At 35.4% G+C, this 12,035-nt stretch overlaps 5 protein-coding genes across 5 annotated transcripts; 3 read left to right on the top strand and 2 right to left on the bottom strand.

Moving 5' to 3' along the window:
* The first annotated feature begins 1,461 nt into the window (after positions 1-1,461).
* On the top strand, positions 1,462-1,945 carry txt-17 (transcellular chaperone signaling (x)cross tissue). Its single transcript, NM_072387.6, has 2 exons — positions 1,462-1,537; positions 1,590-1,945. The coding sequence occupies exons 1-2, from the start codon at positions 1,465-1,467 to the stop codon at positions 1,862-1,864; spliced, it is 348 nt and encodes a 115-aa protein (NP_504788.1). The 5' UTR covers positions 1,462-1,464; the 3' UTR covers positions 1,865-1,945.
* A 537-nt stretch (positions 1,946-2,482) lies between these two features.
* spig-1 (DUF4473 domain-containing protein) lies at positions 2,483-2,947 on the bottom strand. The gene is made up of 2 exons (NM_072386.8): positions 2,871-2,947; positions 2,483-2,820 (listed from the first exon to the last, which is right to left on the bottom strand). Exons 1-2 carry the CDS (start codon positions 2,932-2,934, stop codon positions 2,543-2,545), a joined length of 342 nt encoding a protein of 113 aa, NP_504787.1. The 5' UTR covers positions 2,935-2,947; the 3' UTR covers positions 2,483-2,542.
* A 466-nt stretch (positions 2,948-3,413) lies between these two features.
* tofu-2 (Schlafen-like protein 2) lies at positions 3,414-5,228 on the top strand. The gene is made up of 8 exons (NM_072385.7): positions 3,414-3,437; positions 3,606-3,834; positions 3,891-4,339; positions 4,386-4,453; positions 4,496-4,592; positions 4,641-4,838; positions 4,885-5,009; positions 5,060-5,228. Exons 1-8 carry the CDS (start codon positions 3,435-3,437, stop codon positions 5,190-5,192), a joined length of 1,302 nt encoding a protein of 433 aa, NP_504786.2. The 5' UTR covers positions 3,414-3,434; the 3' UTR covers positions 5,193-5,228.
* Positions 5,229-5,407: 179 nt separating this feature from the next.
* F20A1.2 (G-protein coupled receptors family 1 profile domain-containing protein) lies at positions 5,408-8,357 on the bottom strand. Its single transcript, NM_072383.3, has 6 exons — positions 8,090-8,357; positions 7,889-8,016; positions 7,613-7,784; positions 6,750-6,998; positions 6,616-6,704; positions 5,408-5,818 (listed from the first exon to the last, which is right to left on the bottom strand). The coding sequence occupies exons 1-6, from the start codon at positions 8,348-8,350 to the stop codon at positions 5,581-5,583; spliced, it is 1,137 nt and encodes a 378-aa protein (NP_504784.2). The 5' UTR covers positions 8,351-8,357; the 3' UTR covers positions 5,408-5,580.
* Positions 7,050-7,603, top strand: F20A1.8 (uncharacterized protein). The gene is made up of 3 exons (NM_072384.3): positions 7,050-7,201; positions 7,260-7,382; positions 7,482-7,603. Exons 1-3 carry the CDS (start codon positions 7,058-7,060, stop codon positions 7,533-7,535), a joined length of 321 nt encoding a protein of 106 aa, NP_504785.1. The 5' UTR covers positions 7,050-7,057; the 3' UTR covers positions 7,536-7,603.
* Positions 8,358-12,035: the final 3,678 nt, after the last annotated feature.

Genomic DNA, 12,035 nt, shown 5'->3' with positions numbered 1-12,035 from the left:
CACAGGTTGTCTGTGTGCGAGGATGGGATTCACCGGAAGTTTTTGGAGGGTTTTGGTTTAGTTGATCGTTTGTTTCTGACGATGATTGATGGTCGATCATGGTGTTGAACTTTGAGTGGGATATCCATTGATGCACAGAACTTGATTTAGATGAGACATACTTTTTTGAAGAACTTTTTAGTCTGGAAATGAAACTGTTTACAGAAAGATCAAAAACATCTAAGTTACTAAAATTATTCCAAAACTTAAATTTTTAGCAGGAAAAATTTGAACCTAAGGTTTCAATCCAACTTTTCAAATCCAACTTTTTTGAAATTTTACAAAATTACACTTTAGTTATGAAAAATATTTAGTGGTGTTCAGTCTTGGCTTTTCAAACGACTGTGACTAAAAATGCGACGTTTCATGAATAAGTTCAAAAGTAAAATAACTTGCATATGATTCCCAGTTGTTTAGATTTGGCTCATTTGATTTGAAACCACATGCTTTAAAATAAGAATTAAGACGTCTTTGGTTGCCTTTTCCCTCTAATCATATCGCTCTCCGTAGTGCAACTTTGACTGCTCATATCTTATTTGTATTAAGTTTTGGTAAAAACTTCCGAGATAAAACCTTTTAAATTCGAAGCAATGGGGTGCAATACTATTTGAGGAAATACGGTACTTGAAAAAATTGTGATTTTTAATATAAAAAAGAAAATCGATACTTTGGAAGTAAAGTTTTTTTTGTTGAAAGTCTTATACTCTCAGAGTTCACTGAAAACTGCATGAAATTTCCAATTGGAAAATTAAAAATTTTCCTTGTTTGCATGTTTGGCAGTTTTAAAAAAATATCATTAAAAAACAATCAAAATAAAGTACAGAAAACGCTGAACTATTTTATGACATAGAAATTGGATGATTAATTCACCTGGACGAACCTATTTTTAAGTAAATTACTGGAAATTCACGTTCTGTTGACGTCTATTGAAAACTAAATAGAATCTCCTTGTAACAAAACGGGAGCTCTTTTTACATTTCTTACAATTAGGTCCTATCGAAAATATTAAGCTAAATATATGTAGAACTACGGGTTTCAATTATTAAAATTTTCATGTTGATTGAATACTATAAAACGTCATTCTCGTGATTCACACTTTCCGAAAACACTTCGAGATAAACGTTGTGCCATAACCCGATAGACATCAAAATATCTAACCGTTTTCCCTGTTTTCGAACTATTCCCCTCTAGATAATTGCCGTAGAGAACCACAGGCACGGATATTTTTTCAATTCGAAAGCGTAACAAATTACAAACCAGTTATGTGTCTCCGCCTAGAACCGATCTCAATTTGGATGTATAAAAACCGTGCTGATAGCTCTGAAAATAACATCATCATTTTTTAAGTTTGGTTTCATATGTTCTTTTCGCAAGCATCTTCTTTCTGTATCTCATCAAAATAAAAAATTAATATTTGTTCAGAAAATGTGCAAACTCTTCGTCGCCGTTGCACTTCTCGCTGTTGCCATCTATGCTGCTCCACCAGTACCACCAAGTGGTAGGAAATTTTTATATTTTGAACTTTGAAAAACTCTGAATCTGATTTTCAGCCGAGGAGGTGAAAGCTCAACTTGTCGCCGCTGGGCTCTCGGAGACTTCTGCCGCAGGAATCGTCGAGGTTGCCGAGAAGTACAAGACTCAACTCGAAGCTCTCAAGGATAACAAGGACGATAAGGAAGCAATAAAGAAGGTTTTCGAGGAGATCAAGACTGACACGGATGCCTACATCAAGACTCAACCAGAAGCTGATCAGAAAGCTTATGCCACCTATATCGAGTCTAAGAAGAAGGAATTCGAGGGACACCACTCTACTCCAGCTCACTAAATATTTTCTGATGTTGTTGCTCGAAATGCACATATATACATTTTCCCTTGACTTTTTGTATTGAATGAATCGAATTTTCTGTTTGAAATGTTGACAAGTCTCTTGTAAAAATTAGAACCTGCCATAAGAAAAGCATGCCTACCTACATGCCTAAAAGACAAACCCTGATCGCCGCGAAGGAGAAGTACATTTTGACAAACCGTGAAAAAACGTTTATTCGGGCCGGAGCATAACACGGTAATGATACATCTATTTCAAGTCCAGTTATTATTGACCTGAAGGTAACTTGTAGACCTGTTGGTGCCTGCAATGACGCCCACCCTGTGTTAATAAATACCAGGTTGAAACTTGATATTATTTTCGCTTCTGTAACTATTATTCCAGCTATTTATCGTTTTAAGTCTGAGCTATTAGCAAAATTAGGAACATGGAATAGCTTAGTATCATTATTATTACTATTATTATTATTTAATACGTTTACATAGATAGATAGAGTAAGTAGGTAGGTAGATAGGTAGGTAGGTAGGTTTTTAAAACAAGGGAAAAAGATTGGGTTGTTCTCGATATTTCACCCGTTACTGTAGTCTTATGTCTGGATGAAGCACATATGGAATGATTCGCGAAATTAAAGTTTTATTTTCAAATAAAAAATGGTTCCATATTCAAAAAAATTGATATTTAAGCACTTTCGGCAGCAGCAGCTTCCTTGTGAGCTTGGAAGTGCTCCTTGGCCTTCTCAACGAATGCTTTGTAAGCGGTCTGATCAGCTTCAGATTGGGTGGCGATGTAGGCATCAGACTCGGACTTCATGCTATCGAAAACTTTCTTTCCAGCTTCATGATCTCCCTTGGTGAGAGCCTGGAATTGGCTCTTGTACTTATCTCCGATTTCAACGAGTCCAGCGGCAGCAGCCTCGGAGACTCCACCCTCAACGAGCTTGGCCTTCATCTCATCAGCTTAAAATTATAAGGGTTTTAAGAAGAACGTTGAAATGAAAAACTTCTACCTGATGGCATTTGATGAGCATAAACGACAGCGAGAAGGGCAACGGCGACGAAAAGTTTGCACATTTTGAAAGTTGGAAGTGAATTGAATTGAAATTACTACAACCTGTCGACTATTTATACGAATCGAATTGTGACGACACGTAGTGGTGATTAGTGGCAAGGCACATTTGACACAAAAACGATTGGTTCTAAAATCCGGTTTGAATATTGAATTGGACTACACACACTCTCACTACAACATGGTTTTTTCAGTTTATGATTTGTTGCCCAACAGTTCAATTCATAGACATTCGCATCAATTGCGGAGGATCAAACGATTTCAGTTTCGAACTTTTCAAAAAATGTGTAACTGAACTTTCTGTTAAATCTGATGTTTTAATATTTTTTGTGGTATGAAAATAATTTTTTCATCAAAAAATTTATTTGAAATTCCCTCCATTTTCTATCGGCTAAACAACACGCGCCGCGTAACGATGGAGCATCGTTGTGCATTTTTCGCGAGATAATTTTTTTTTAATTTTCGTAATTAAAATTTCAACTCTTCCGTGCCTGGTCATTGAAAAATGGTAAGTTTTAAATATTTTTAGAATCAGAAAATAAATTTATAGTTTTTTAAAAGTTTCTCTTCTAATATTCCGCTAATTTTAGCATTTTTAAATCTCACTATTAGTTAAAATAAATATATTCAACAAAAAATTCCGGTGTGCTGTTTAATGCTACATATTATTTTTCAGGCCGACACAAGTCCACGTGAATCCAAACTGAACAAGCAGGATCAAGATCTTCATCTCGAAATTGATGAAACTGGATTAGCCTGCAAAAGTGAAGTGAAGAAAAGATGGCTCGGAGCACGTGGAACAGCCGGATTATATGGAAATGGAAAGTATTACTATGAAGTTACAATTACAAGTAAAGGACTGTGCAGAGTTGGCTGGGCTACTCTCGGTGGAAGTTTGAATATTGGTAATACTTTTTTGCATTGTGCAAAATTATTCTTTATTCCAATTAAAATGTTCCAGGTAAAGGACTGGATAGTTTCGGTTATGGTGGGACTGGAATGAAGTCAACCCACAAAAAGTTCGATGATTATGGTCTCCCATTCACTCTGAACGATGTGATCGGTTGCTATCTTGACCTGGATTCCCGTACCATCTGGTGGTCAAAAAATGGAGAACAATTTCCCGCCGCTTTTTCCATCGATGTGAAATACAAAAACTCGAACACGTGTCTCTTCCCGGCGGTCTTATGTCAAAACTCAAGCCTCTCAGTCAACTTTGGATCTCAACCGTTCAAATTTCCCCCGGGAAATCAGTTTACTGCGGTTTCCGATGCTCCAAATGAAAATGTGAATTGGTGGAGCTATGAGGAGCAAAACTCATTCGAACATGTAGTGGTGAAACTACCGTTTGCAGTAGAAGAAGATGTTCATAATGAGTTCAGAATGCATACCAAACTGATGCTCACTGAAGTAATTTAAAGTGGAAAATAAAGGTTTTTGAATTTTCAATTTACAGCTAAAGAGGACTCAATGCAAGCAGGACAAGGATGGATCTATTCGAAGAACTCTTCAGCCGATCAGCAAGTATGGGTGTTTCTGGAGCCAAAAAATAAATATAGATTTCAGAACAATTTGCGCATTTCTGAACACTGACGGTGGACGGCTTTTTCTGGGTGTCAACGATGATAAAGTTATTAAAGGAATTTCGATGAGCAAGAACATGGCTAGTTTTTAATAATAAAAACGCACAATTAGCTAGTTGGATTTTCAGATATACCATTTCTTCGGTTCTCTGCGACACATGTGTGAAAATTTTAAACCATGCAGTCCGCTATGTCGTATCAAAGTCTCCATTCTCGAAGTTATCCCGGTGGGAGTGATAAAAGTTAAGCTGAGAAAAGCGGATTTGCTCAAAGAAGAAGCTCATGATTTCCCGAAGCTCGCCTGCCACAGTGTTGGCGGATCATTCGTACGTGTTTTACGATTAAATAATATAAAAAATCTACGAATTTCAGTGCGATTGCTTTTTGGAAATTAATAAAGCTCCAACCAAGCAGTATCTTCTCATCATTCAAGTTTCGCCGCCAAATCCTAACAGCCGCACAACGATTTTCCAAAACGAAGAAGGGCTTGTATATCGGTTCGTTTCTATGAAATGATTTACAAAACTATTAAATATTTCGGTTTCAGTCGACGAATGGCTTCGAACAAGTGCGTATATCTGGACGATCTACGCCGCATGATGAACGAAAAGAACCAAGTATTCGTCGATCTTCCTGACGAGGCCCGTGCCGAAATTGACAGTTTTTCAAAGTTTGACTAATTAAGTTCGAAAAGTTTCAATAAATTTGTTGAGTTGAACTTTTGTAACAAGAGTTAAAAATACGAAGGAGATTACACATAATGTAGTCAGTTTTTTTCCGTAAAAGAAGCTTATGTAGGTTAATCCAAAATAGGTCCGCCTGTAGGCAGGTATACATACATTTTTTATGCCTACGTGAAAGTTTACTTGCATTTTTCCGAAGACTCCAAAACAAATCAAAATCACTAACAGTTCATTTAAAAAATATTGAAGTACCCGTAAGATCACAAATAAATACACATATTATAAAGCACTGGATCAAATAATAAGAAAAATAAATAAAATTAAATAATCAAAACTACAAACAAACGTAATAAATATGAAGATATCAAATTCCAACAAAAAAAAACTAGACACTATCCGATAGTATTCCCTCGATAAGAAGCGGTGATGCAATAATGATTCTTGACTGATCCGAATCTTTTCGATCTTTCCGAACTCCGAAGAATGAGAAGAGTTGGTGACGGATTGCGGGATTGCAGTAGGTGTAGATCAGAATTCGAACTGCTGATGAGATCATGTAGAGAATGCTCACAGCGTCACCAAGAAGAGTGTACAGAAGTGATGCCTTGTAAGGATCGTTTTCGCTGAAAAATATTTTGTTACGAACTTGGATCGTTCCGAATAAAGTCGAGGAGCGCTAGTACTGTATTCCTATAATGCTATGAAGAAAATAATGGGTCATTTTTAAGATTTTAAGGTCAAAAATTAGTTTTGGAAGTGTCGAATTCCATATTCAAATTGAGCATCCCTACGTACCTTTTTTGCAGCCGTAACATCATAGGCGACCAACACCTACGAAAACCTTGTAGGCACGTAGGTAGGCATACATATGTACGACTAGATAAAGACAAGTTCTCATAATGTTCATTTCATTCATATTTATGAATTGTGGAGCTTTCCATAAGTAAAATAAGTAAAAAGCAACCTTCTCAAAAATCCCAAAATTTTCAATTTTTCCTGCCATTTCACCAAAACGTTCAATAAAAATAAACGTAAGTAAGTCTAGCATTGTGGAGTGTTTCGAATCTTGATATTTGGTCTTTATTGGCAATTAAAAATTATTTCGACGAAGGTACATATCTCAAAGTATTCGGTATTTCAAACAAAAGTCTAGTTCACACATTTCCTTGGTGGCCCATGCTAACTTTGCACATGCTTGCAGCGTGACAGCTCATGAGCTATCAACTTCCGATTTGCTCTTTCAAGCCCCCATTGTTCTCTAGGTATCTCTCCGTACCACACTCTATTTCTAGGAGTGTAACCACCCTCCCGGTCTTCCAAGGTTTTAGCTCTTTACCCGGTATGAAGATGGTCATTAATAATATGGGAAGCAGCTGTCGAATGGAATGTGACCGGTTTTTTTTGTATGGGACCAACTTACTCGACTAGCACCGACGCCTTCGTCACTTCCAGCAGAGTCAGAAGGATGTGCAATGAGTTGGAGATCAGATACGTCGAGACGATTGCCACCTGAATTTCTTTTTTCAATTTTTCAATTTTTATAATTGAACTAACCATTGTATAAATTGCATTTCTAACAGTAGATGTGATTTGTAGTTTTGTTATCCGCAGCGATGACAACACTCGGGATCTTTTTCTTCTTGTAGGGCTTCCCTTCATTTCTTTGGTGGGAAACTGCTGTGCATCTATTTTGGCCAGCTTATTAACTATTACCAAATTGAGCACCATTAGACAGAGAAATGGGCAAAACGTTTGAAGACAAGCGATCCCATAAACATCGTGAATTGTGTATAGAGTGCTAACCTGAAAGTTACATTCTTTGTTGAATTTTTCTATATTTTCATTCAAATTATATTTCAGAAATGCGCCTTCTGTTGGTTCTTCTGTTCTTTATTACCCCTCTTCATGCTCTTTTCGACTACCCATCACCCACATTTCCAGTCGACAGATACAAAAATGAAAGGATGGAACACGTTAGAGGGAAGCGCTACTACATTATAACCGAGGTTTGACAAAATGCGCAGAAAAAACACTTCAGTTTCGGTTACCTTTTTCTATTTTTAGCACGCCGAGCAAGTCAAAAAAGCCGCCGCGGAATACAAGGATTTTAAGGAAAAACAAGACGAGAAGGAAGCTCCAAAGATCAGGACAAAACGTGATTGGTTCGCAACTCTGACTCCAGAGCAGGTAAGGTTATATACATAGATTTTAAGTGATTCTTAAGTATGCAATTGCAAGAGCTATCTCAACATTTTCCACTTTCCATGAAGTAGTCTATAATTTCAGGTGCAAGAACGCTATACTTTGTTGAACTATACTATTAAAAAGAAACACCATTGAATTTGGATGAAGCGAACGAAATTTTAATGACTGCTTATTGTATTCATCGAATAAATATTTGTAACCTTTTTGCTTACCTGAGCCCACTCTTCCACATCTACTGCCAAAGTCCTGAAAAAATCAGGACACTTTGGAAAATCCGTAATTTTCAGAGCCAATGCCGACGGTACCCTGAGCATAATTGCTCCCAACACCAATCCTCCTAGTGTGAACGGGCGGTACTTTGGTTGCAAGATTGCCATTTTGTTGCTGAAAAGAGTCATTTTTCATGATGAGCCATGCTGACGCACTCTCTCCATCCATCCTACTCATCTTTCAACCTTTTTATTGTCACGAATTCAACAAAAACTCACTGCTTGTTATCGATCCACGTGTATCTCTCAAGTGTACCTAACATTAACATATATGGAATCAAAAACTGCACCAATTTTGCAGTGCAAAATGTTACAATAATATAGCGATGGAAGAGCAGGAACAGATACTGAAAATTAAAATTAAAATTTAAGTATTGAAGCTTTTTCATTCCAAGAGCTCAAAGATTTGAGATGACTCACCTCACTCTTATTATAAATCATATTGACATCCACAACGAATATCATTAGAAAAAAGAAACAAAGAAGTGTGTCTAAAAAGGCGAGAATTGCCGGATAAAGTTGTGGAGGTGAATTAGCAAGCTGTCGAAATGTGAAAAGATACAAAAGAATAATATTGCATATGCAACCGACACAAGCCACGATTCCTCCAACTGATATATAAATGAATCGAGCCATCGAGACTTCTTCCGTATATCCACATGTCACCTCATAGTCAGTCATTCTGAAATATATTTGTATGCAATATTTGATTAAAAAGACAAATTTAAAATAAAGAAAAGAAAATACGAATGAAGCTGGAAAGAAAGATTGAAAGTCGTGAAGGGTCTCAACAAAGAAAGGACACTAGGTATTAAGTCTTGTACAACATGTAGTTTTTGTGTCAAAGTGTGATAAATTGTCTAGTGCAAGCTTAGCTTGAAAATGCTATTTTTCTGAACGATCAGCGTGAAATCATGGAATACACAAAAATTGATGTAAAATAATTTTTTTTCCCTACAACTTTTTAGGGGCATTGTAGGAAGGGAATTGGAATATCGGTGTTTATATACATAATGTATAAATAATACATACATCACCGTGAAATATATAAAGAGGAAATTGTATGATTTGTCGTTTTTTTTATTAATCTACAAATGTTTCATTTGGGGCTTCTATGGTAGTCAGACGCATCTTCAGGCGTTTTTCCATTTTTACGTAAATGTCGGTGTTTGATGTTTTTTACCAAGTTGGTCTAAGAACGTTTCAAACGGATTGAGATTGACACATCTGTAAACATAGTCTACTAAAGCTCGTAACCAAGTTGTGGTAAGTTTCAAAACAAAATCTTTGTTCTAGAAATATTTTTTTCGGTATTTACTGTATTAAATGATATACAAGCATTTTTGTGCTTACAACAAACTTAGCTTGATACCCTAGGTGCAATGGCACGGACTATAGTTAAATGCATGATTTTTTGGTTTTGTGAGCCTATGAAAAATGTACTTGTAATTGTATTCTAATGGGAGCACAACAATATTTCGAAAAACTCTCACATTATATGATTCATGTAGAGAAATTCTGTAGCTAAAAACAACGTTTTTGAATAATCATTGGTTTCTTATTTACAGATGAAATAAATTATTGCGTTACTTCTTTTCCACTGTTCATACTAAAAGTTTTAATTAAAAATATCAAACAAGGCTTCATTTTTAGTGACGAGTAAGTTCATTCTGAATAATCTAAATATAGAGAAAAACATTTCACATGTGTGGGGAAGAGCGGAAATACTTTTTGTCCGTCCGTCTAGTTAAAAAAAACAAGCAAAACTCATTTGAAAGTATTCGAAGGGAGATCTTGAGGAAGCAAGAGGTCAAGAAATGAACATAGTTCAAGCTTTAAGTGTAGTAATCGGATAGAATAAATATCACAGGTTAATTCGAATAAATAAAAAACAGTTAAGCCAGAAGGAACGGAAACTGGAAATTAATTTTAAACGGATAACTAGTCATCTCTTAGACATTAATTGTTAGCAAAATACCTCAAAAACTTTGAAGTGATATTAACTTTGGATTCTTTATGTAGGCCTTTCTGCCTATCTGTAAGCATTCCATTTGAAGCGTTTGGGTTTTTTTCGAGTAATAAAAAAATTTGCTGGTTTTTAAGAAAAACACTTATTGTATCTGAACACTCACTACACTCACTAGCTTCACTTTAAAATGTCTTATTTTAAAAAAAGCTCAAGAGTTTTCAAAGAAAAAATCAATATTCAAGGATAAGCTATTAGGCAGAAGGTCAGAAAAAGAGCAAAGCTCATCGTTACTCTTTCCTGATAAATGAGTGACATAAACTAGCTGATTCGAATAAAGTAGAAAAAGGAAAACGGAAAATTTGGATGAGTCGCAGGATGTGCGAGTTTGGCTTGAAGGAAAACTGGAAAACGAGCTGGAAAAATAAGTAGAAAAACATGTGGATGATGCAGAATTTTTCAACGAAATAAATAATTTGACTGCAAAGTAAACAGGCAAGTAAGGGTTTTTTTTTCTAAAATTGCTGGCTTGCCTCACGAAAATTTGAAAATTAAAAAAAGTATCTTCAACGGAAGTCGAAACGAACAAAAATCATCGGAAGTTTATAGAAATACTAGTAGATGGTTCTAAGTTAACGAAACGTGCGATCCGCCAAGTACTTCATATAATTTTTGATGATCTTCTCATTATGAATTCGCGACATGCTTAATGTGATACAACTCGCTCTTAAATGAGAGAATTGCAGAAAATTTGATGCAAAATTTTCGAGTTTTGGATTCTCCAGAAAGATTGAGAAGAGAGTGAAGTTTTCATTTAAAAGGTCAAACAATTTCGTTTAATCTTTCAAGCAAAACACACGTTTCGTGAGAAATGTTTCTTCAAAGAACCCACGGAAAGATGAGTGAAAGATAAAATATTATGTTTTTAGAAGCAATGAAGAGCAATAATTGTCTAGATGCAGGCGGCTAGCCATTTATTGTGTTTACCAAACCTCTATGAATTTGAACATAATATTTTGTTGGTTGAACTTCAAAACATTTATGAATGAAATGAATGATCATCGAGAAAGTTCGGAATACTTCGAAATTACTATATATTTTCCGAAACGGAAGTATGAGTGTCAAAGTGTTCAGAAAACGGAAATTAAATGTTTTTATTATTCGAAGTTCAAATAGTGAGAGTTGCCGTTGAAAATTGAGAAAACGTACAAATATCTGATTTAGGTGAAAAAATTTTCACCTACAATGTACTACATTCTGTTTCATGCAGACAGACAGGCAGGCAGGCAAGAGGGACATACTTTTCGCACGAGATATACCTACTTACATTGCAAATCATTATCAAACCGAAATTAAATTAGGGAAAGTGAACTAGCAAAATTCGAGAGCAAATTTTAAACAGCCGATATCTTGCTAGAAGTTTTAAAAGTCCCTGTCAAGGTTTTACTAAAATTATGATAACGAAAACGTTGCACCGAAAACATGACTGTGTTAGGAAAAATGATTTTCATATCAATAACATTTCAAGGTCGATACTGAAACATATCCGTTTAAAATTATTATATTAAAAATATGAATAATCATCTTAATTTTTACGATTTTTGAGCACTAGAATCTCGAATTACTGATGAATTTTTTAGTTAACTTTTTCTAGTTTTTTCCACATGGTTTTTAGTTCATTCCTAGAAATTTTCAAGTGCTAAATGACACATAAAAACAGACAACCAGAGCATTTCGAAAAAATAATTGTTGAAATGTGGGAAAACATAAAAAAACTCAAAAATCTACACCTCATAGACAATAGAATATGAGTCTAGCCACCAAAAAACGGGCTTAAAAACAAAAACAGTCTATTCAAATCGCGCCTCCCACATATTTCGCCTTACATATTCATAATGGGCATCAAATTGCAAGATAGAAAAGGCGGGAATAAATGGACGGAAGGGGAGTTTAGTAAGTTGAGGGTGGATGGGATCTCAAGTTAGAAGGCGGGGAAATTTGAGCTGATGGGTCAAATCAATTCAGGGAAATGAAGTCATTTATAATAGAAAGACATTTTTAGTAAAAGCTAATTTGATATTTTTAGCTTCTTTACGTACGTTTACCTTGAAAAATTTATAGGCACCAAACGAATTTTTTGAATTGTTAGAATTAAACAAATTCTAACATTCAATTAAACACTCAAATACGCCAAGCAAAACTTAAACGAAGTTGAAATTCATTTTTTAATCGCCGACTCCCAAGAAACTTGTCTTCTTAGACGGCAGTGGGCTCTTAAAACAAGAAATTCTCTAATATTTTGTCTGAAAACAACATTTTTGGAAAGATCTCCGCAATTTGAGAAACTAGCTGTCACCACACGCCGTTCAACGCTAATTAAAAGTCAACTGGACAGATAGT

This window comes from Caenorhabditis elegans, chromosome V (genome assembly GCF_000002985.6).
Source record: "Caenorhabditis elegans chromosome V".
Lineage (NCBI taxonomy): Eukaryota > Metazoa > Nematoda > Chromadorea > Rhabditida > Rhabditidae > Caenorhabditis > Caenorhabditis elegans.
The sequence above is the reverse complement of the archived record's forward strand: the minus strand, read 5'-3'. Positions and strand labels throughout refer to the sequence as shown.